The sequence below is a fragment of the Alexandromys fortis genome, unplaced genomic scaffold, assembly GCF_014885135.2.
Source record: "Alexandromys fortis isolate MF-2015 unplaced genomic scaffold, M_Fortis_MF-2015_v1.1 scaffold_9, whole genome shotgun sequence".
Lineage (NCBI taxonomy): Eukaryota > Metazoa > Chordata > Mammalia > Rodentia > Cricetidae > Alexandromys > Alexandromys fortis.
In genome coordinates, this window is record NW_026067892.1 from 17646448 (window position 1) to 17670958 (window position 24511).

The 24511-nt window shown below is 47.0% G+C and overlaps 3 protein-coding genes across 4 annotated transcripts in view; 1 reads left to right on the plus strand and 2 right to left on the minus strand.

Annotated features, from left to right (window-relative positions):
• Window positions 1-13349, plus strand: part of Mypn (myopalladin) — a 75397-nt gene extending 62048 nt beyond the window's left edge. Inside the window, exons 13-20 of the mRNA XM_050140200.1 lie at window positions 152-373; window positions 2350-2499; window positions 3118-3200; window positions 4919-5045; window positions 6153-6360; window positions 8893-9058; window positions 10511-10644; window positions 12162-13349. Coding sequence (XP_049996157.1) covers window positions 152-373; window positions 2350-2499; window positions 3118-3200; window positions 4919-5045; window positions 6153-6360; window positions 8893-9058; window positions 10511-10644; window positions 12162-12331 — 1260 coding nt within the window. The 3' untranslated portion in view covers window positions 12332-13349. The remainder of the gene's footprint in view (window positions 1-151; window positions 374-2349; window positions 2500-3117; window positions 3201-4918; window positions 5046-6152; window positions 6361-8892; window positions 9059-10510; window positions 10645-12161) is intronic.
• On the minus strand, window positions 11300-11684 carry LOC126500884 (60S ribosomal protein L35a-like). Its single transcript, XM_050141140.1, has one exon. It carries the CDS (start codon window positions 11681-11683, stop codon window positions 11300-11302), a length of 384 nt encoding a protein of 127 aa, XP_049997097.1. The 5' UTR covers window position 11684.
• A 1190-nt stretch (window positions 13350-14539) lies between the features above and the next one.
• LOC126502494 (nitric oxide synthase-interacting protein-like) lies at window positions 14540-15445 on the minus strand. 2 transcript variants are annotated; one of them, XM_050143536.1, is made up of 2 exons: window positions 14910-15445; window positions 14540-14834 (listed from the first exon to the last, which is right to left on the minus strand). In XM_050143536.1, the coding sequence occupies exons 1-2, from the start codon at window positions 15443-15445 to the stop codon at window positions 14540-14542; spliced, it is 831 nt and encodes a 276-aa protein (XP_049999493.1). The 2 variants fall into 2 exon arrangements, with proteins under 2 accessions (XP_049999493.1, XP_049999487.1); XM_050143530.1 differs by having other exon boundaries at window positions 14540-15445.
• Window positions 15446-24511: the final 9066 nt, after the last annotated feature.

Genomic DNA, 24511 nt, shown 5'->3' on the forward strand with positions numbered 1-24511 from the left:
TATATATATATGAAACCCTAACTAAGAATGAACTCCAGGAAGCTGTCTGGGACATTGGCATGCTGTCCTGGCATGCATGCGTGACCCATTACACACTAATAATAATAAAGTTTTTTACATAGAAATTTCAGTGTCCCCTTCTGATTGGCAGGAATATAAAATTTCGAGCTTTGAGCAGAGGCTGATGAATGAGATAGAGTTCCGCTTGGAGCGCACGCCCGTGGATGAATCAGACGAGGAGATCCAGCACGATGAAATCCCCACGGGCAAGTGCATCGCACCCGTCTTCGACAAAAGACTCAAGCACTTCCGGGTGATGGAAGGCTCTCCGGTCACCTTCACCTGCAAAATTGTCGGGATCCCGGTTCCAAAGGTAGGGAAGATGGCCTGCCAGGTGACCGTCAGCAGCGTGGAACTATCTACAAGGTCTTCAGGAAAGTCTCGCGGGGCTGGGATGTAGCTCAGCGGCAGAGTTCTTGCCTCTAATGGCTCTAACATGTCCTGTAGACCAGAAAAAAAAAATCTCGGGGAGTAAGAGAGATGGCCTCTCAGTTAAGAGCAATTGCTGGGATGGGCGTTCAGTTCCCAACACTGTCAACCACCTGTAACTCCAGCTCCAGGGCATCTGATGCCCTCTTCTGGCCTCTTCCTGAACCCCCACCCACCCACTAGAAACATTAAAAAGAAAAGTTTGAGGCTTGGAATGTAGTATGCATGAAACCCTGGATTCGGTCCTCAAAACCATATTAAAAAATTTTTTTGACTGGGTGGTGGTGGTGTCACATGACTTTAATCCCAAAAATCAGGAGGGGAGGCAGAGACAGTCAGAACTCTGGGTACAAGCCCAGTCTAGATTACAAAGCCAGTTCCAGGACAACCTAGGCTACACAAAAAAACCGTGTCTGGGAAAAAAAAAAATCAAACCCCAAACCAAACCAAACAAATAAACAAAAGCAAAAAAACAACAAAACCTAGACATGGTGATGCATGTCTGTAATCTCGACACTCAGGAGAATCATGAATTCAAGACCATCCTTGGCTATAGAATATGTTCGAGGCCAGCCTAGGCTGCATGAAACAAAACACACACACACACACACACACACACACACAAAACAACAACAACTTATACTGCAGTGAAACATCTACAGAATAAAAATGAAAAATAATACTCAAAAATTAGCAAAGCCCAGGTGATTTAGAAAAAAAAAAAAGGATCAGGAACAGGATTATTAGGCCAAAAAGAAATCAGACTCGGTAGGGTTTTTTAATTTTTGGGCAGGGTCCTAACTGTCCTGGGCCTCTCTATATAGACCAGGCTGGCTTCACAGCCATAGAGATCCACCTGCCTCTGTCTCTGGAGGGCGGGGATTAAAGGCGTGTGACACCACTTCAGACCTTGTTAGAATTTTAATAAAAGTGTAGAACAAATTTCTTAGTCGTACTGCCTTGTTTTGGATTATTGACTCTCATCAAACGCACAAGATGACTCTTCTTCATTGGGTTTAGTTTCTACTCAGCACCCACAGGGTGCCCTTTGCTGTACAGAGAGGGATATCTTAGTGTCCTTGCTGTTAGGTTAGCAAATGCCAGCAATGCCCCATGCTTGGTGCTGGCTGCTGAGCGATCCTCTGAGTCACCGCATTCCTTGGCAATCAGGGAAGGATTTGCACCGGTGTGGCTGCGGCAGGGGATCCGCTTTCACAAACACAAGAGCGGTACTGCCACACACGGATCGGTAACCAAGGAAGAGGCGAAGTGGGCACCTACAACCAATACTTTATCCCTCTGCCCCCCCACACCTTCCTCCCACCCACCTCCCTGCCCCGCCTTGAAGAACTCACTCTGGCATGTGCAGTGCTGACCACCGAAATATTTGCACAGCAAATCTGTACTGATTTCAGTCTTAGAGTTTGGTTTGGGGCCAGGGTGTAAATTTAGCAACTTGATCCTAGCCTTATTCCTTTTGATCCAATAAACCATCCTAGCCTTTCAGCTTCGTGGCTGGGGTTTACATAGGATAATAGGGGATGATCCAAGTTCCTGTGTTCATTATTTTACCTGTGAAGACATATTTGGTCTGTAAAACATTCTTAAGCTAATTATGAGGTACAATAAAGATAGCCAAAAGCTTTACCGCCATGCTAAACTACATGGTATTTCTTACTAGAGTTCTGTATAGGTCCAGAGGGAGGTGCACAGTATTCTGTCCTTTTGAATATGTTTTATGATTTTTCTAAGTGTTTGCAGAAGATGAGTGTTTTGTCCCAGGGATGGCATTCAACCTCCGTCTCATATTCTGAAGCTCCGGCATGGTGAGTCCTCACCAACAGCTCCTTCTCCCTCCAGGTTTATTGGTTCAAAGATGGGAAACAGATCTCTAAGAGAAGTGAGCACTGCAGAATGAGGCGAGAAGGAGACGGGACCTGCTCCCTGCACATCGAATCCACCAACAGTGACGATGACGGCAACTACACCATCATGGCGGCCAACCCCCAGGTGGGTGGCAGGGCTCCCAGGCATCAGAAGGAGTGACCCAGTGACAATGCATTGAGTCTGATGGCAGAAAACAAATCAACACGAAAACGGGGGCTGGAGAATTGGCTCAGTAGTTAAGAGCATTTGCTGCTCTTCCAGAAGACCCATGTTCAGTCCCCCCCCCCCACACACACACATATAACTAAAGATTGTATGTGTGATACAGATGCCCTCTGGGACCAGAGGAGGGTGTCAGATCCCCTAGAACTGGAGTAACAGGTGATGGTGTGGATGCTGGAAACGACTCTGGTCATCTGAAGTGCAGCAAGCTCTCCTAACTTCTTAACTGGGAGGTGCTATCACATGCCTTTGATCCCAGCACTCAGGAAGTAGAGACAGGCAGATCTCTGGGCTCAAGTTCAGCCTGGTCTACAGACTGAGTTCCAGAACGGCCAGGGCTACACAGAGAAACCCTGTCTTGAAAAACAAAACTAAACTAAAATTGTATTGCTTTCATTTCTCTTGGGCAAAGATAATCTTTCATTGTTAGAAAAACATGTATAATGTTTTGGTGAAGAAAACATTTATGTAAATATGCATTTCTCCTTATTTTAATGTTGCTTGTTTTCTGCTTCTCAGGGGAGAATCAGCTGTTCTGGCCACTTGATGGTACAGAGTTTGCCCATTCGAAACAGACTCAGCCCTGCTGGTCAGTCTCACAGGTAATGCAGACTCCCCTTTTCTGGACCCCTCCCATGTCCCCACTCACTACAGTGACTCACTACCTAAATGTACGGCACACGCTGTGCCACCACCGGGGGCTCCTTGGAATACAGACATCAAGCCTGGTCCAGAGCCGGAGCATCCAAATCAGAATTCGCACTTCGAACAGAATCCCCAAGAGATGCATGGGCACATTTAAGTTTGAGAAGCTTCAGGCTTTGGCATTTTTTAAAAAACAAAAACAAAACAAAACAAAAAACAGTCTTCCATGTAGCCCAGGCTGCCCTCAAATATAGCAGAGGATGACCTTAATCTGATACTTCTGCCTTCACCTCCTAAGTGTTGGGATTATAGGCTTGCACCACTACACCCAGTCTTTGTCCTACTGGGGAATGAACCTGGCTTCATGCATGCTAAACAGGCACTAGCCCAATTGAGCAACATTCCCAGTCCCTTTGATACAATTGTTATGGTTCAAAACATTGTATCCACCAGTAACACCTGTGCACACAATGCCTTTCAGACCCTTTGAAGCCACGGGCTTTTCTATTGCCAGACAGAAACTAGAATATTTCCTCTGTCATCTCCATGATAACTGATTTTCTTCTCAGATTTTATGAAGTACTAATGAGAAAGAGCCTGGCTTTCCCTTGGAGTCTTAGGGTGCCACAAAGAATTAGCAGGTTGCTGCTGAGGCTGATGAGTTAAATGACTTACTAAAGGACCAAAAATAGAGGCCCATGTTTCACATAGAGTTACACTGCCATCGGGAAGACACTTCTCTGCCCCCTCCTTTATCTTTGCTATTTTGTTTTGTTTTCAAGAACAGCTGTTACTGTTGGTCACTCTGAGTTCAAGTTCATGGTCATGTTTAATTATCAGCCATAATTTATTGCCGGGATGAATTTTATTGTGGTCACAGGCATTTTGTTCTGGGTGATTTTGGGAGGGCCTCACTTTGGGCTCTCAGATGGAGTATTGATTTCTGTGTTTATTTTGATGACTTTTCAACGAGTTCCAAAGCCCACAGAGAGGGGAGCTAAGCCAATTAGTGCTGAATGACTTCAGAGAGGAAGAAGCTAAGTCTTGCTTGTTTTATTTCCACTGTTTTTAATTACGTGTATGTTCGGGGTGTGCTCACTGAGTACAGCAGATCCTCTCGAGCCGGAGTTACAGGTGCTTGTGAGCCACCCAGAGTGGGCGTTGGGAACTGAACTTGGGTCCTCTGGGGGCATCCAGTCCGGAGCCTATTTCCTGGATTTCAGAGTTTGGAGATGATTCTACAATGTACAATGTCACAAGGAGTTTTGGTTTTGTTTGAGTTTGGTTTGGCGCGTGTGTGCATGTGTGCGTGTGCGTGTGCGTGTGCGTGTGTGTGTGTGTGTGTGTGTGTGTGTGTGTGTATCTAAGCTGTGATTGATTGACTGTCCAGTGAAGCCTTTCTACTCTAGGGTGTGGTTCATTTGGTAGAGTACTTACCTAGCATGCTCCAGGTCCTGGGTTCCATCTCCAGTAGGTACTACATAAACTGGGTGTAATGACGCTTGCCTATAATGTCAGAACTCAGGAGGTAGAGACGGGAGAACCAGTTCAAGGTCATCCTGGATTTACTTATTGAGCCCAGCCCAGGCTACAGGAGACCCTGCCTCATTATAGCCTTACAGCCATTTCTAAATGCACGTGGTTATTGTTATACTTTTGCAAATGCTTCTTGTAGGGGAAGGGCCAGAATGCAAGAGAGAGACAAGGAGCCTCTACAGGAGCGCTTTTTCCGGCCACATTTCCTGCAGGCCCCGGGTGACATGGTGGCTCACGAGGGCCGTCTCTGCCGGCTGGACTGTAAGGTACTTCCAAACACCTGTCCTTAGCTCCAGGCCTGACCCGAGTTTTCGTCTAGTTATTCGTTTGCACTCATTCTTGTCTGTGTCTGTTGTGTGGGGTTTCTCCCAGACAGAAGGGTCTTAGGGAAGGGAGGGAATCGTCCCCGCCATAGGCTCCTTTAGAGCATTTTGTCTTTTTAATACCATACAGAAACATGCATTAAAATCTTAAACTATCTTAATAAAAATTATGTAAGCATAAAAATTTTTAAAGAAAAAAACTTTTATGTGGGCCTTACATAAGTCAATTCTTCACTGTGAAAAGATAACCAAAAAGGAGTAACGTGTACTTTTCCATATGGTCCCTGGAATCCTTCATTGCTATGAAGCCAGAAGCTTAGATTTTTTTTTTTGCATCTTTGGTTGTAGGGAGGGGAGAACCTTTGAAAAGTCATAGGTGTGAGAAGACAGAGCCAAAGCACTCTGAGCGAACAGGGTCGTTTCCTCACAATAAGCCATCTCTGTCACCTTTTGTGATTCTACATTCTGATTTATCAGTGAAACTTCATAGGTTCAGGTCAGTGAAGGCTGGAGGTTAAACATGCGCAGACAACCCCTTCCTGTGCGTAGCTCTTATCCTCCTCAGCTGCTGTCTAAATGACATTCAGGTTCTATGCTCTCCTGTCTCTAAACCCCAAACACTACCAGTGCCTGGCTCCCATCCCAAGAGATTCTGGTTTAATATTAAAATTAATATTAAAACTAGGCATCAAGATGTTTTTATATTTAGTCCATGAGCAAAATCTGAGAACTTTGATTTAATATCTGACTCTTCTCTTAATTCTGGTATCTAAGCTGAAGTCAGCCCTCTTATTGACGCCACGGGCCTGTTTTATCCACTCAGCTCAGCCATTATTCCGCTCTAGGATATAATCACACGGGTTAATCGTGGCTGAAGGGAGGCCAGGATTCCACACAGTTCAAACTCACAGCGCCGTTGATTTAGATCCCTCTTCCCTGCATTTCCCTTCGCCATCTATCTGGTGCCAACAAGGATAAAGCATCCACTCACCAGATAAACATGCCTGTCATCAGCGCGCCACCTGAATCAGCTGTTCCGTTGGTTCTTAGGTGAGTGGCTTACCGCCCCCAGAGCTGACGTGGCTGCTCAATGGGCGGCCCGTGCTACCAGATGCCTCCCACAAGATGCTGGTCAGAGAGACGGGGGTCCATTCTCTGCTCATCGACCCGCTCACGCAACGCGACGCAGGGACCTATACGTGTGTGGCTACCAACAAAACCGGGCAGAATTCCTTTAGTTTGGAGCTCACCGTAGTAGGTAAGTCTCGCTGAGGGACCTCTCTAAGCAGAACTCCCTTCACGCCGACTGTCCGGATACTCAGGCGCTCTGGCAGAATTCTGGAATCCCTCGCCCCAGCAATCTGTTTCCCCTTCGCCACAGTAGACCCTATTTTCTACACTGGTTTCTGAGATACATAGTAATCCAGACATGTAAGGTGGTTGCTTTTCATTTTAATCAGACAATCAATGGGAGCAACCGCAACACTTGACTAAACAATCAATGGGTTATTTAATCGGCTGTCACTAAATTCTAGTCTTTTGCCCTCAGTCTGTGATTCCTGGAACACACCAGGCTCTTCTGCTCCCTGAGTTACGAACCTTTGCATTGCACCAGTGATACTGCTAACTGAATGGTCCTTAACCAGCCCTCTTCTCATTCAGGACCAAGGATTTATCAGCTCAGTTGGCAGAGTACCCAAGAGCACACAGAGTCCACTTAGACTGGTATGATGGCATATACCTGACACTCAGCATTGCGGAGGTGGGGACAAGGAGGTCATCCCACAGAGATAAAAACCAGCCCGGTTACCTGAAGCCTCCTCTCAAAAATAAAAGTAGGAATGAATAAAATGTAAAGGCTAAAGTTGAGGGTCACCACCCGGCACAGTGGGTTCACCAGGCAGCCCTCGGCCACCTCCCCTGGGTTTCCATGGCACAAGAATAGGCAAGCTTCCCAGAGTGCTTGCAGACTGCCATATTCATTGTTCACAGCTCCGCCTCCCTCCAAGCTCTGAGCTTCCACGGACAAGGCGCTGGTTGGCTATGTTGTGTTCTTACTTATGGAGAAGGAGATGTGCCACCGCCTGCGTGTGGTCAGAGTGCAGCTTGCAGACGTAGTCTGGCCCCTTCTGCCACGCAGGCCTGGGAATCAAACTCAGGTCTTCAGGCTTAACGGCAAACGCCTTTACCCACTGAGCCACATGCTGAGACCTCGGTTTGGGTTTCTCTGATGTTTGCCTCAGAGGAAGGTCAACCCCAAATGTCGAATCCCAAAGCAAATGAGCCTTCACCTAATAAGACGCCATGAAAGAACACAGCCCTGCCACAGAAAGGGAAATAAGACATCATCAGAGGCAGGGCAGTGGTCCAGTGGGGATCTTAGTGCTAGGCTTCCTCCCACTATGGGCAGCCCATTAAGTAAACCAACCTGAACTAGGCAATCCCAGCACGAGGGAGGCAGAGGCAGGCGGATCTAAGTTTGAGGCCAGCCTGGTCTACAGAGTGAGTTCCAGGACGGCCAGGGTTACAGAAAAGCCTGCCTTAGGAAAAAAAAGAAAAGAAAAGAAAAGAAGGAAGGAAGGAAGGAAGGAAGGAAGGAAGGAAGGAAACCAACAGCCTGCACTGCTGTTCCTCTTCCTCAGCCAGTGGCTGCTCTCCTGTGAACCCTTTTCCTTTGCTCTTAATTTAATCTCACCAGCAAAATAGGAAACTGTAATTTTGCTGCAGGCTTATACCTTTTTCCATATCTCTAAAACAGTGACTTTGATAGATGAGGCTACTTTCTGGGGATGCATAATGTTGTAAAGGTTTTTACCCCAAATACATTTATGGGAGGGAACATGCAAAATAGAAAAATGACAATGTGGCCAAATCTAAAGAGTCAGTTGGGGGCTGGAGAGATGGTTCAGTGGTTAGAACACTCATTGCTGATGCAGAGGACCTGGGTTTGGTCCCCAGAACCCACATGGCAGCTCACAGAAGCCTCTAACTCCTGTTCCAGGGGCTCTGAAGTCCTGCCTAGCCCTCAAGACCCCTGAATGCACAAAACTCACCCAGACTCCCATTCATACGCATACACAATAAACAAAAAAAGTTTAAGTCGGGTGAAAATTTAGTTCCTATGAAATAAAGTCCTCAAAAAAAATCAGTTTTAGTACGTGAAATATGTTCTCAAAAGTCATTATTTGACTATTGAGGTGACTTAGTGGATAAAGGCATCTGCCACCAAGCATTCTAACCTGAGTTCAAATCCCGGGGCTCCACGTGATGGAACAGGAGAAATAACTCCTGACAAAAGCTGTCGCACACACATATATCCAAACACATGCACACGGGCACGCACACACACACATAAACAGGAACATACACACACCCAAACACACACAAATCAAATGAATATAACTTTGAAAAACTTTTTTTTTTTTTTTTTTTTTGGTTTTTCAATACAGGGTTTCTCTGTGTAGCCCTGGGTGTCCTAAAACTAGCTCTGTAGAGACCATGCTGGCCTCAAACTTACAGAGATTTGCCTACTTTTGCTTCCTGAGTGCTGGGGGGGGGAAAAAAAACTTTTTTTTTAAAGTGACTATTTCTGAGTGGGTATGGTGATACATGACTTTATTCCCAGTCCAAGTAAAGTTCAAAGCCAGCCTGGTCTACAAAGCAAGTTCCAGGACAGCCAATACAATGGGACTCTGTCTCAAAATAAAATAAAATAAACGTGATGCGTCTGGGGCAGAAACCTCAAGGGCCTTGCTACTATTCAAATATAAAAGTAACTTCTCTTCTTTAGCCAAAGAGGTGAAGAAAGCACCCATGATCCTGGAGAAACTCCAAAACAGTGGTGTTCCCGAGGGCCACCCGGTGAGACTGGAGTGTCGCGTCGTAGGCATGCCCCCACCCGTGTTCTACTGGAAGAAAGACAACGAGACCATCCCTTTCAGTAGGGAGAGGATCAGGTACAGCAAGCACCGTCTCTGAGGAGACATCCATGCTCAGAGGAGCCTGGTGGGCCATCCAGATAAGCCTGCAGCCTTTACAGCTGGCTTCTTTCATTGAATATGGCGCTACCGAGTTTCAGCCATGCTGTTGTGTGTGTTCCAAGCCTGCCTGGGCCACAGTGAATTCCGAGCCAGTCTAGGCAAGAGTAAAACTCAGTCTCAAAAGCGGGTGGGATATGTGTGTGTGTGTGGAGCCCCTCTCTCTGTCAGAAGTCTATTTTCCTTCTCACTTTGCCTTAATTAAAGTCTGTTTACCAGAGAGAGAAAGCAATACTGCCTGCACTTGTCCGAGGTGTGGTGGCCTTCCCATCCTCCCCAGACTCAGGAGGAATCAGGAGTCCAAAGTTATCAGCTTGGCTACAGAGCAAGTATGAAGCTGTTCTGGGCTCATTTTCCAAAATGAAAAGTTCTTAAAAATATACATGGAGGAGCTGGAAAGATGGCTCAGCAATGAAGAGGACCCGAGTTCAATTCCCAGCATCCTCCCTGGGTGAATCCCAGCTGCCTGTAACTCTAGTTCTAAAGACCCAGCACCTGGTTAAGGCCTCCACAAGCTCCTGCATATATGGAGAACACAAACTTACAGAGGCACACCTTCACATAAATGAAAATAATAAATCTTAAAAATTATACAAGGAACATATAAGATCTGGCATATTTTTGTCATATTCTCAATCATTTTAGGACCCAGACAAGGTTTTGTTTTGTTTTGTTTTGTTTTTTTAATAAACAAAAAGCTGCATTAAGGACCAGGGGTGATATCGTATCCCAGCATGTGGAAGGCAGGTAGGCAGGAGGGTCAGGAGTTCAAGTTCTTCGGGACCTGGTATCCTGGTGCTCAAGGTCACTCTGGGCTGCGTGAGACCGTCTCAGAAAGGAGGGGAAGTGGAGAGATGGCTCACCAGTTAAGAGCAGTTGTTGCTCTTGCAGAGGACCCAGGTTTGATTCCCAGAACCCACATGGTGATTCATCTGCAACTCTAGTTCCAGAGAATCTGATGCCTCTTCAGACTATCAGTATATATGTGGTGTGCATACTTGCATACATACTCAAATAAATATATTTTAAAAAAGGGGAAGGGTTAGAGGGCTGGATTCAGTAGCAAGAAGAGACAGGAGGATCTCTAAGTTCAGGCTAGCTCGATCTATCTAATGAGTTCCAGGCCAGCCAGGAGGCTCTGTTTCAAAGAGGGAGGGAGGGAGGGAGGGAGGGAGGGAGGGAGGGAGGGAAGGAGAGAGGAAGGGAGGGAAGAGGAGAAGAAAATAAGGAGACAAGAGGACGGCGTTTCTAGGCTTTGGCTAAGGAGCTAACTGTCCCCTGTCCCTTCTCTGAGAGTTCCCCCAAGCCTAAGATTGACCGCAATGTTTCTGCTCCCAAGTTAAAGGTGAACATGTTCTTTCTCTTCCCCAGCATGCACCAGGACACAACGGGCTATGTCTGCCTCCTCATCCAGCCAGCCAAGAAATCTGACGCCGGCTGGTATACCCTGTCAGCCAAGAATGAAGCTGGCATTGTGTCCTGCACAGCTAGGTTGGATATATATGGTAAGGGTGATGTCATTCAAGGAACACCTGTGCACGGAGGACAGTTGAAATATCATCTCCATGCGTAAATGAGATAGATAACACCCTCTGTTGTGCTTTGAAGATGGGTTCTCCCTGCCATTTGTTTTTTTTGTTTTGTCTTGTTTTTTGAAAATCAGGTGGCCAAACATGGCATCCAATGCCTTTACCAGCTCAGCCATCTTGCTGCACCTTCTTTTTCTGGAAATTCCAGCAGAAACTCCATTTACAAGAAAGGGATGTGTACCAGGCAGTGGCAACACACACCTTTAACCCCAACACTTTGGAGGCAGAGTGGATCTCTGAGTTTGAGGCCAGCCTGGGTGGGCTACAAAGTGAGTTCCAGGATAGCCAGAGCTATGCAGAGAAACCCTGTCTTGAAAAACCAAAATCAAAGGAAAAAAGAAAAGAAAAAAAATGACATGCATGAAATTCTTTGCTCAACCTCAGTGGCCCATAATTTCACTTTATCAGATTATAATTCTGAAGTCATCTGCAGAGCCGTTCTATAATCTTACTTACCAAGAAAAGAGAGAAGACAGGAGCAGGGATTATCTTTTTTTTTTTTTTAACAAGAGCACAAATCCACTTTTATTTATCTACTTTTCATTGGTTTAAATCTGGGAAGGGTACAGCATCACACGGTTCTGTGTCCAATGGCCCCTGCAGGAAGGTTGCTTCGGAATTTGGCTCGGACCATGCCGCTGTTTCCATGGGCCCGAGTTACTTTCCCCCAGATCACTCTGGTTTTGTTTGGTTTGCCTCCAGGTGTCATTGGGTTGTTTTTTTTTTTTTCTTTATACACATAAGCACATCTCTTGCCCAAGTAGAATTCAGTTTTATCTCTGGCATAAACACCTTTAATTTTAAGGAGAGCCGTGTGCTCTCTCTGGTTCTGGAGACCTCGCTTATAGCCAGCAAAAGTGACCTTGCACCACAGCCTTCCAGACATACTGTCCTTTAGAAGTCCTGTTCCCAGCAGGCCCCAGGAATCAGCCCCAAAGTTTAGCAAAAGGAACATCCCTCACCTCTACCTATCCTTTTTTTTAAAGATTATTATTACTTATGTGTGTGTGTGTGTGTGTGTGTGTGTGTGTGTGTGTGTGTGTGTGTGTACTAAGTGAGTGCAGTACCTGTGGAGATCAGAAGAGGGAGTCAGATCCCTGGAGCTGAAAATTATACACTTCCAGCTGGAAAGGAGAAAACGCAACAATTAATTGTTAATTGTGCAAGATTTTGTTGTTGTTTGTTTGTTTATTTGTTCTGAGATAAGGTTTCGCTATACCACCCTAGCTAGCCTACAACTCTCTATAGACCAGGCTGGCTTCAAAATCATAGAGATCCGCCTGCCTCTGCCTCCCAAGTGCTGGGATTAAAGGCGTGCGCCACCACCGCCTAGCACAAGGCAGGAAGGTTTAATGTTCCTTTTAGAAACGAGGAATCAGTGCTCCTCCCATGGATTCCTTTGATCGTAACATTTTGTCTGGCTCATTTTCCAGCTCAGTGGCACCAGCAGATCCCGCCACCCATGTCCATCCGTCCCAGTGGCAGCCGCTACGGGTCTCTCAGCAGCAAAGGACTGGACATCTTCTCTGCCTTCTCCTCCATGGAGAGCACGATGGTGTACTCCTGCACTTCTCGGAGCGTGGTGGAGAGCGATGAACTTTAAGGATGTCTCCGTGCCTGCTGTATGAGAGGGTGGACTGTGGAGGGGAAGGAAGACCGGTCATAGGCAGTGGTTTCCAAACAGCCGCATTTGAGTGAGTTCCCATCCTGCTGGACCCGTGGCAGGAAGTGTTTTAAGTAAGTTGGCCCAGGCTTTTTGAGCCTTGGCTGAGGGAGAGTTTAGGGCTGTGCATCTTAGAGATGCAAGTAGACAATTCTCACAAACCAAAGATACCACACCACTGCCACCGCGGCCTGAGGGAGGGGGGAGCGAGCGTGCTTCCCCACGCCGCATGTAAGGGACATTAGGCCCAACTAGGAGCAATTAGGAGCCATAGCCAGGGCTGAGAGAAGTTAGTGACTTTAGAATAGATGCAAAAGAGAAAGCTGGGGAGCCCATCATCACCTTTCATGGGTTACACATACCCACAGCGGTCATCTTGGTGAATTTGCTAGATGAGTTCCCACTTATTAACATTAGAGGATCTTGCCATACACCTCTCCGCCCAAGTGGTGAGACTCTTCACTTGCATATCCTGCCTGTGCAGTCACAGAAGCCAAAACATGCCTGAGATTTAAAAGCAAAAAACAAACAAAACCAACCAGGACACTCAAGATTTCACAGTGCACTCGTTACGTGGTCAAAACAAGGCTCCCACCAGCCTGTCTGCACCATTTTAGGCAGACAGTCACACCCACACCCACCCCCAGTGCCTAGATTGGCACCGGGCACAACGGAGACTTCAACAGACATCTGCTGGGGATGACGTACTCAGCTCTCTGCCATTCTAAGGCCAATCCAAACATGGCCCCGAGAGTGTCTGTCACGGCATCTGCTTCAGGCAAGCCTGGGATATGAACTGGGGGTGTCTGTTTCCAAATCCCCATGCTCAGATCTCTGGTGTTCTCTGTGCCAGGTCCCCCTCCGCTGGGAATTTTTAGCTGGAGATGGTAATTGCTTTAGAAAGGCTTGAGACCTTCTTTGCTTCAAGGCAAGGATTTGCAGTATAAAAATAAATGAATTTACTCAGCAAATCAGCGGCGTGTCTACTCTGTGTAAGACGCCGTGCCGGGTACCGTGGGCGACAGGAATAAGGGGGCTGGAGAGTTGAGTCGGCAAATAAAGGTGCTTGCCGCCAATGCTGAGAACCTGAGTTCGATTCTTGGAACCCACATGGTGAAAGGTGAGGACTCATTCACTCCTACAAGTTGTCCTCTGGCCTGCGCGCGCGCACACACACACACAAACACATTTAAGTACACTCAAAAAAATTCTCACTATTTTCAATTTTTTTTTTGTTTGTTTTTTCGAGACAGGGTTTCTCTGTGGTTTTGGAGCCAGGCTGGTCTCGAACTCACAGAGATCCGCCTGCCTCTGCCTCCCGAGTGCTGGGATTAAAGGCGTGTGCCACCACCGCCCGGCGTATTTTCAGTTTTGAGTTGTCCTCTTCTCTAAGAGGTAGCACCCACTGGGCCATGGTGGCACATGCCTTTAGCCTGGTCTGGGAATGATGATTTCAGTCAAAGACTCAGCTGGGTGCTTAGGCCTATCTCCTCTGGTGTAGGCAGTGACAGGAGGTAGAGGATGAGACACGCCACAGCACGCAAGTAGATGTTAGCTGGCAATCTGAGGGAACCGGCTCACTCCTTCCCCCAGACCCCAGGGACCCAGCCCAGGTTGTCAAGCTTGGCACCAATTGCCCTCACCAGCTGAAACAACTTGATAGCTTCAGGGGCAACTTCAACCTTAGACGGAATGTAGTAAAATGTTTCCACAGGGCCAGGTATCATGAGATCTCTGGTAACCAAGAATCGCTTTCTAAATCCTGAGACTGCCTCTGGAATACTGTGTATGTAATATTCAATATTCATATTATATATTCATATTCATCGTGCCTGTTTATACTTACATTCGTGCTTGGCATATATATTCAATTGTGCAATGCATATAATACCACCATTCTGTCTACTACGTAAAGTGTAGCCAGTTATGAATATCCTTCATCTCCCATGCCAGCACACTGAGTATTTTTTTTCCCCCCATCTGGTCCTTTATTATTATTCAGCAACAAAAATATTATATTTTGACACTGGGTGGTGCTGTCTCACTGAAAATAGAACAAGTCTCTCCTCTCCAGTGGGCGCTACTGGGTCCTGGTTTTGTTTCGTTTCGTTTTCCCCGCGTTCACAGGCAGGTTTGTTAGGTCATAGCTCAGGCCTGCATCACTGGCCGCGACATTTCCGCCTGCAGCTTCACTCCCGAGCCTGCGAAGCCCGTCCCGCCCCGCTGCAGCACGATGATGTCACGCTCTGTCAGGGTATCCCCATTCACGGGGTCCACCATGTCCTTCCGAATCAGTTTCTCCACACACTCCAGAGTGACCACCGCCCCAGAGGGCCGCAGCACTGCGCACGGCGTGGCGTTGCTCAGGCCGTCTCGGGTCACTGCACACACGTAGCGCTCACCGCGTGGGAGGAGCCCCACGCGGTCCAGAGAGTCATCCAGCCGCGTGAAGCGCACGGGCGTCAGGTCTGACATGCGTAGTGGCTTCCCAGACATCGGGCAGGTCACGATGCGGGATGGTTTTTCCCGCTTGGTGGCCTTTGCCTCGGGCGTCAGTGAGGGAACCCAGAAGCTGGGCAGTATTGTGTCCTTGTCCTTGCCTGGGGGACCCGCACTGGGCCCTGGCTGCTCATCACCTGCGTTGGGTAAGGAGGCAGCCTTGGGCATGAAGGGGTTCAGGGGCTGGCTCAGGATGGCTGCCTGCTTCTCCAGGAAGCTTCGAGCTCGGTCCTGGGCTGCAGCTCGTTGAAGCTGTCTCTGCTCTTCTCTGAGGGCTGCCCGCTGCTTCTCATAGCCCTTCATCTGCCAGGCAATCTTTTTCTTCTGGTGTAGGATGTATGCCAGGATTGCCTCCCGTTCATACAGGTAGCCATCTGGGGTGACCACAGGATCACGACAGGGCTGCAGCGAGAGACAGCAGCAGTCAAAGTCCTTCACAGCGTCCCGGTTCAGTCGAACTTTCTGGGTCCCATAGCCTGAGGCTTCTGTGTCTTTTTTCTTCTCCTGGTAGGTGTAGACCGCTCCGGCGCTGCAGTTCTTGGCGTGCCGCGTCATCCTCACAGTCGACTAGCCGACCCGCCGCTGCTTCAACTGTGTCCCGGGTTAGGTTTTGGATCAGGATTTCTGAATCTCAGCGATGCTGACTTAGGGGCTGTCCTGTGCACTGGCAGCGACCCTGGCCCCTTGCCCTACTTCGAGCTGTGGTGACTCCAATCTCCAGAATGACTCTTCCCTGAGAGGCAGAATTTCCCTTTGTTGAGAATGTCTATGAGGGAAAAAAAAATCAGTGAATTAGAACTCTATTGAAATGGAGGATATCTAAGTAAACTTAGATATCTGTGGATGTATTTGTAGCACACCCACAAACAAACCCACCGTCTTCCGTTTTTTATTTTTGGTTTCTTTGTGTTGCTTTGGAGCCTGTCCTGGAACTAGCTCTTGTAGACCAGGCTGGCCTCGAACTCACAGAGATCCGCCTGCCTCTGCCTCCCGAGTGCTGGGATTAAAGGCGTGAGCCACCACTGCCCGACCATCTTCCGTTTTGTAAGCCTTTGCTCAGTCTGGTTTAAGGATGTGTCATCCTCATCACCAGTAAGAAACAGCCAAGCTACTTCTTTCTCTTCGATGCAGTTTGCAAGTTCTTTTTTTTTTATCATTTAAAAAGATTTTTTAAATGTGTATCTGTGAGTATGCACATTTGTGTGGGAGAGCCCTGGGAGGTCAGAAGACATCCATCCAATCATCTGCAGCTGATGGGTGCTGGGAATCAAACTCAGGTCTTCTGAGAGAAAGGTAAGGACCCTTAACTGCTGAGCAATCTCTCCAGCCCTTGTTTTGGGTTTTTTCTTCCTTCCTTTTTTAAAAAAAAAAAAAAGTTTTTTTTTATTTATTTATCATATATACAGTGTTCTGTCTGTATGTCTGCTTGTCTTACCCTGAGTTGTGAGCCACTATATGGCTCCTGAGTTCAATTCCTAGCGACCACATGGTGGCTCACAACCATTTGAAAGGAGATCTGGTACCCTCTTGAGGAAGAGACCTGGTCAGCGTCCTCATCATCTTAGACCATGAAACCCAATGTGGACAAGTTCAACAGAACCACCATATACGCGCTGCCCATACTTGCTTCAGCATTAGCAGGGCATAAAACCATGCAATTTCTGGGAAATGAACTTGACCTCTGGAAGAGCAGCCAGTGCTCTTAACCACTGAGCCATCTCTCCAGCCTCATGCTTGGTTTTTCAAGACAGGGTCCCACTATGTAGCTCTGGCTGTCCTGGAACAAGCTCTATAAATCAGGCTGACCTTGGACTCTGTAGATTAGCTGTCCTATAAGACAATCCTCTCGCCTCAGCCTCCTGAGTTCTGGGATGGGATTACAGCCGTGAGCTGCCATGCCTGGTTGAAGGCCTACTTATTCTGACTCTTACCCAAGCCTTCCTTTCCAACCCCTGAGGTCCTGGGTTCAGAGACTTCCTTCTTCATTCTGACCGGCTATCGTAGCCTTCTGTCTGGCCTTCCTGTCTCTGGTCTGGCCTCTCCTCTGCCTCTACGGGTCTTTACCTATGGCAACTTTGTGTTCCTCTAAACCCATCAAATGCCACTGATTCTGTGACATCATGTCTCTCTCTCTCTCTCTCTCTCTCTCTCTCTCTCTCTCTCACACACACACACACACACACACACACCAAATAAAACATTTTCTTTGAAAGCTCATGGCAAATGTCCTGAGTCTGGAGGAACAGAAGACTGCTTTGTACATGGGTTTATAAAGCACGTAGACTTTGTACCCTGGCCTGCTTGCCCTTGGTGAGCTCACTCTTGGTCCAGGCTACCCACTTGTCGGTACATACTATGTGATATAGGCTATGTTAGGCATTAATTTTTGTGCCATATACAGAATACTCATCAACAAATATTTACTGGTTTAAGATTAATTTAAAATTTAAGCATGTAGCACCAATTCTAATTGTTCTTAATAAATAAAACCCGGAGTCAGATATTAGGGGGTAAAAGCTGAAGGATCAGAGAAGCAAAGTGGTCAGCCACTAGAGCAACCTTTTACCTCTACCAGTGTTCAGACTGTAGGGGTGATCCTGTCCTCAGACTGCAGCTGTCTCCACCAAACCTCAGACTGCACTGAGCTCCTGTCTTCTCCGCCTTATATTCCTCTCTCTGCCCAGCCATATCACTTCCTGTCTCCACCTCCCTGGTGCTGGGATTAAAGGCATGGGATCCCAAGTGCTGGGATCACCTTTGTTAGTTCAAAGCCACCCTGGGCTACAGGAGATTGAATCTGTCTAAAAGAGAAACAGAGCTCACACAGATATCCCTCTGCCTCCGTCTCCTGAGTCCTGGGATTAAAGGTGTGTGCCACCTCTCCCTGGCTTCTAGTGATTTAGGTCTGCCCTCTGATCTTCAGACAAGCTGTATTTGTTAAAACCCAAACAAAATATCACCTCATAAGTGAGTTTCTATGGGAAGTGAACAGAGTCTTAGCAAACAGTCTTACTCTTTTTTTTAAATTGATTTTTATTGAGCTCTACATTTTTCTCTGCTCCCCTCCCTGCCTCCCCCCTCTCCCTTTCAATCCTCCCTCAAGGTCCCCATGTTCCCAATTTACTCAGGAGATCTTGCCTTTTTCTACTTTCTACTTCCCATGTAGATCGTATCTATGTAAGTCTCTCTTAGTGTCCATATTGTTGCCTAAGTTCTCTGGGATTGTGGTTCGTAGGTTGGCTTTCTTTGCTTTATGTTTAAAAACCACCTATGAGTGAGTACATGTGATAATTGTCTTTCTGTGTCTGGGTTACCTAACTCAAAATAATGTTTTCTAGTTCCATCCATTTTCTTTGGGGGGGGGGGTTCGAGACAGGGTTTCTCTGTGGTTTTGGAGCCTGTCCTGGAACTAGCTCTTGTAGACCAGGCTGGTCTCGAACTCATAGAGATCTGCCTGCCTCTGCCTCCCAAGTGCTGGAATTAAAGGCGTGCACCACCACCGCCCGGCCCTCCATCCATTTTCTTGCAAAATTCAAGCTGTTGTTATTTTTTTTTCTGCTGTGTGGTACTCCATTGTGTAAATGTACCACATTTTTCTTGTCCATTTTTTGATCGAGGGGCATTTAGGTTGTTTCCAGGTTCTGGCTATGACAAACAAAGCTGCTATGAACATAGTTGAGTACATGTCCTTGTGGTACAATTGAGCATCCTTTGGATATATTCCCAAAAGTGGTATTACTGGGTCTCGAGGAAGGTTCTTTCCTTATTTTCTGAGAAATCCCATATGTGTGTGTGTGTATGTGTGTGTGTATATATATATATGTATATGTATGTATACAAGGTTGTACTGTATAGCATTGGAGCTATACAGCTATATAGATCTGGAGCTCAAGAGGTCCATCTGCCTCTGCTCCTTGATGCTGGGATAAAAGGCTGATAGGTGCTGGAATTCTTTTTCATATATATGGTCTGGAGAGATTGCTCAGTGGTTAAGAGCACTGGCTGTTCTTCCAGGGAGCCCACCCAGGTTCAGTACTCACATGACAGACAGCTCATGACTGTGTGTAATGCCAGTTCCAGGGATCTGACACCTTCACACAGACATATAAAACACCCGTACACATAAAATAAAATAATAAATTATACACACACACTTGCCAATACCCAGTCTACACTCTAGATCCAGATCAACTAAGTAACTAAGCACCTGGGTTGTGAGACAGGTGTCCCTGGTTTGGGTTTGGGTTTTCATGCACCTGTTTTAGACAGTCTTGGGTAATCCCCGAACTGATCACCCTGTCTCTGCCTCTCACTCTCCCTTTGGCATCCACAGTTTTTAAAGTTTCTCAGGTGAGTCCAATGAGCAGCTTAAAACAAGGGGGGAAAATCTATTCTTGCCGTGATTTGATCCCAAACCTCACTGCAAGCAGTCCAAGAGCTCACCGATTGACCTGATTCCTTAAGCCCCTCCTTCCCGGGATTAAACTATAGACAGAGGCACTCCCAGACAAGCTAAACTGCAGAGAAGACTCTGAGAGTAGGCCAGCTGCCTGGAAGATGCTTAGACCAATAGGAGCTCCTGGAAGGACCCTCTCCAACCTGGGAGCTGCCTGCCTGCAGACTGTGCAGTGTGTGCTCCAGGTTCCCAGCTTGTGTGAGCTGTCACCCAATGCCAGGGTGTGCTTAGGTGCTGCGGCTGTCTTTGAGTCACCTGTGCTCCTGTAGTAACCCCTCACCCAGACTCCTGAAAGGAACTGTGGCTTGCCGTGGCCTCCATACCTGGGGTGACTAAGATGGACATGCTGCATCTCAGCACGAAAAGTCTTGTCGCACAATAAATAAGGCTGGCAAGATGGCTCAGTGTAGCACAATTAATAAAAACCCAGAGACAGATATTGGAGTTCAAGCTGAAGAAAAACAAAGCAGCCAAGCCACTAGAGAGTTCTTACCTATGCCAAGGCTCAGACAAACAAAAGTGCGATTCGCGTGCGACTGTAGATTGCAGGGTCTCCACCAAACCTCAGACTGCACCGAGATCCTGTCCCCTCCCACCTTTAATATCTCTCTCCACCCAGAGATGTTCACTCCTGCCTCCACCTCCCGGGCGCTTGGATTAAAGGCTCCTGAGGACTAGGGTCACCTTTGTGTGTACGGTTCTCAGAGTCTAGCTCTCACAGCAGCAGAGCGGAGCGGCCTTGAATTCTGGGATTAAAGGTGTGTGCCACCGCTCCCTGGTCTCTAGCGGCTTAGCTCTGCTCTTCAGGCAAGCTTTTTTTTTATTAGGACACAAACAAAATATCACAACAGTTCAGAGAGCAAAGGCATTTGCTGCCAAGTCTGAATGACCTGAGTTCGATCCCTGGAGACTCGCACGAATGAAGGAGAGAACCAATTGCAGCAAGCCGTCATGCATATACACACTCACAGAGTAAATGTCCGGTTTTCATTTGTAAATAAATCCCAGAATGTCTGGGCTTGCATACTTATCACCTAACACTAGATTCCCAAGAGAATCTAGACAGCCCGTCAAACTCATGACTGAATTCTAAATGTCTGTCTCTCTACAGCCATGGTTCTCAGGCTTCCTAATGCCGTAGTCCTTCAATACAGATCGCCATGTTGTGGTGAAGGTGATCCCCCTCCCCAGTCACAAAATGATTTCGTTGCTACTTCATAACTATAATTTTGCTACTGTCATGAATTGTAATATAAACATTTTTGGAGGAAGAGGTTTGCCAAAGGGGGGGCAGCGACCGTTGCTCTAGATCAAGCTAGAATCAAGGACTGCCAGCCAGGGAAACCAGTCAAAAGAGAAGAGGATGTCCATTTCCTCCCTGTTTGTGTCTATATGTTGGGCTAGAGTGTCTGGGTCCTTCTGTAGCTACCCAGCTCCATTCTGCATTTACCTTCCCAGGTCTCTGCCCCCAGTGCTCTGTAAATGCTCGTTGCTAGCACTAATCTCATTTTGCCCCTTCCAAAAGCCCCTCCTGGAGCGGCGTGCTCCACAGAGATCAAAGTCCCATGCCAGGAGCCCTGGCTTGGTATTCCAATGAAGCCTTTCAAATGAACTCCACAGAACAAATGGTTGAGAGTCTTCCTTAAAATAATTTCTCAAGGGGGGGTGATGGTGGCGCACGCCTTTAATCCCAGCACTCGGGAAGCAGAGGCAGGTGGATCTCTGTGAGTTCGAGAGAGGAGCCTGGTCTACAAGAGCTAGTTCCTGGACAGACTCCAAACCTTCTGCATCGAAAAAAAAAAAAAAAACCACAAACAGACAAAAACAAATTCTTAAAACTTATTTATTGGCGAGGGACGCGTGTACTACAGCATGCATACGGAGGGTAGAGAGCGATTTTCAGGAGTCGGCTCTCTCCTTCCGCCGCGTGCATCACAGGGATTGGACACAGGTCATAAGCGTTGGGCAGAGCCTTTTCCCGCTGAGCCGTCGCACCAGCCTCTTCGGAGAGTCCTCGAAGGTCACAGATAGCTTCAGTCGCAAAAGCAGTTGCTTTCTGACGTCCTTCGTCTCTGATCAGCGGGATGGCTGTAGAGGTTTGTGTGTGTGCATGTGTGGAAGGCTAGAAGTGCCTCGAAGCTGCTAGAGTGTAAAACGCTACGGTACAGTATGCGCTACAGTACGGTTTGCACTACGGTTTGGTGCTCCCACTACGAAAGGCGCGAGCTGGGAACTAGGCTGGAGATTTAAACACAGACACACAGGACAGGCAGAGACGCGGGTCATCCTTGAAAGAAAGAATGCCAAGAATGCCAACTTTACTGTGCTCCAGGTAAGCTTATATAGGGATCCTTAACTGGTAGCCACGTCCCAGCTCTTGGAATTTCCAGCTGTAAAACCCACCAGAATTCACTCCCCTGTCATCAGGAACTCACGAGGGTCTCGTGCTCAGAGCAGCTGCAAACACAGGAAAACAGGTTGTTTTGCTCAGTTCACTCCAGCAGGCAAAGGGTCTGAGGCAGGCAAAGAAAGTCAGGGGGCCAGGGGTCTGCAGCCCCCCACGTGAGAGAAACCAAAAACATAGGCAAATTCCCTCAGAATTGACTGGAGCCCTCTCAGAGTCCTTGGGTAACCTGAATGGGCAGTACCTCTACTAGCGCCTGAGCTGAAAGGCTTTGTACCTTACCATTAAGGTGACCAGTCATGTGGGCTCTGCCGGTATTTGTGGAAGCCCTTTCTGCCACAAGTTGCCTTTTCTTGCTTGAAGTAGATCAGTGTTTCGGAGAGTTAATGACCAAAGCACCTTACAAACTTGACAATGCAGTGCTCATCAGTGTGCTTAAAAAGTTGCTAATATCACGGGTTTTTTTTTTAATAAAAACCTGTACAGTGCAAAAAAAATTGCATATTAGTTAAAAATACGTTCGCCTCTGATTTCTGCCTAATTATATTAGCATCCTCGATGCACGCAGAGAACTGCCAACACACAGCCTTTCGTTAAGTCGGGAGTAATAGCCACTTCAGACTCGCAAGAGCAATAGCCTCAAAACTGCGAGACAAAGAGCACACGCTTCAAATCTCTGAGGATCGGGCAGTAACTGCTGAGGGCAGGCGTGAGGAAACGGATGCATGCTGTTTGACATCAGCTTGCTAAAAGATTTTAACACGAGGGAATAGAGAAATCAGAGTCGCTAAACATCATTTGACAATAAACAGTTTAAGGCTGAGATGCGTGTACATTTTGTTTTATTTTATATTTTGAGACAGTCGCTCTGTAGCCCAGGCTGACTCAGTTCTCACTAAGTAGTACAGGCTAGCCTTAAACTCTGCCTCCTCATGCTTCAGCCTAGCTCCCAAGTGCTGGGATCACAGGCAACCGTGCCTAGCTACATTTTCTTTTTGTTTTTTTTTTTTTTTTTTTTTTTTTTTTTTTTTTCTTGGTGTGTGTGTGTGTGTGTTGTTTGCTTGGTTTTGGTTTAGATTTTTAGTTTGTTTTTTTTTTTTTCCCAAGGGTTTCTATGTATAGCCCTGACCGTCCTGGAACTCACTAGATAGACCAGGCTGGCCTTGAACTCACAGAGATCTACCTGCCTCTGCTTCCTGCGTGCTGGTTTAACTGCTAAATAAGCAAAATACCTCAGTCTTTTCTAAGACACACTAAAGATAAGCAAGTATTGTTGGGGAGGGGGGATGCTTCCCACCACCACCGGTTGTTAATCTAGTTGCCCAGTGCCCCTCAGCAGCTCTCTTATCACTGGTCCTGCACTGCTGAAGGGTTCAGGAACCTGCAGTCCTGCCCCGGGGTCAGCACAGGCACGACTCTTCCAGCTGTGTAGGTTTGGGGAGGGATAGAGCTTCCTAACTCTGGGAAGAAGCAGGTGCTTGACAATATCAGTGCTGCGTTGAGAAAAAGCCGCCCCTATGCTGTGTCGCCGCATTAGGAGTCAATGGATTTTTTTAAAAAGGAAGAAAATTATTTTCGAAGTGCTGTAGCTGACAGGACTTCAGTGGGATAAAGACAATCCCGGTGACTGATGGTATATGAATGTTGACTTCACAAAGGGGTGTGTGTGTGTGTGTGTGTGTGTGTGTGTGTTTTATCATAGCATCTTCTAAGAGTTGTGGAGTCAGTAGGTTAAGCATTTTGCTCTGTAATCTGCAGTAAAGAATCAAAGTCAAATTATTAATGAGCAGCAGGTGAAAAGGGCGCCCCACCCCCACCTCCGCCCTTGGCCACAGTCTTCCAGTGGGGGCCCACAATAACCAGACTTGTTTTTGTTTTTGTTTTGTTTCTGTTTTTCTTTAGGATAGACATGTTCCCTCAATGGATTTTATTTTTCTTTTTAAGACAGAGTTTCATGTAGCTCAGGTTGGTCTCAAACTCACTATGTGGCCAAAGATGACTGGGAACTCCCCTCCTCCCCCTACCTCCTGAGTGCCGGGGATTGTAACTTCGTACCACACTGAGACTAGAACCCAGGGGCCTGGCTTGGTAGGTACTCTACCAACTAAGCTGCATCCCCAGCTTGTACTAAGCTAAGAACAGAATTTTGATGGCAATATCCCAATTATCAAACCAGAGTTATCTAATACACAAAACTGTGTACTAGTTGGGCTTTGGAATTTATAATCAAAAGTATTTAGGGGCTGTTGTTTTTGCTGGCGTGTGAGAAGTTCCGCGTGCATGGGTAACTTCAGGGTTCTGCTTTTCCTAGCTCTGCACAGGTATTCCTCAAATTCACACATGCTGTTGACCACAGCCTCTCTAGATGAAGGGTTCATGGCTAATCAAACTTGTGAAACCAATTCAAACCAATTCCACATGCATCGCTTGCTCTCTTCTGACTAGACACGATGGTGACGCCACCACACCAGATGTGGTGGGCTAAAACACACCCTGTCTATACCAGGGAAGCCCTCAGCATCCGCTCCCCCGCCCCAACAGGTCATGAGTGTTTCCAGAAATCTAGTAAACATGTACGTTTAAAACACACTCACAGCAGTTGTGTTTTTACAAAATCTATATTTTAATGTGTACCCAGTTAAAAAAATACAGAGCGCTCATGTTCAAGTACTCTACCAGGCCCCTCCCCCCTGAAAATAAAAATCCGACTCTACCTGATGCATGCACACACAATATACGGAGCATAAATGCGTTTACACAA

What these genes read in the sequence shown, in the direction of transcription:
- LOC126500884 (XM_050141140.1), bottom strand. Translation starts at nt 11,683, where the DNA reads ATGTTCCTTTTGCTAAACTTTGGGGCTGATTCCTGGGGCCTGCTGGGA.
- LOC126502494 (XM_050143530.1), bottom strand. Translation starts at nt 15,445, where the DNA reads ATGACGCGGCACGCCAAGAACTGCAGCGCCGGAGCGGTCTACACCTAC.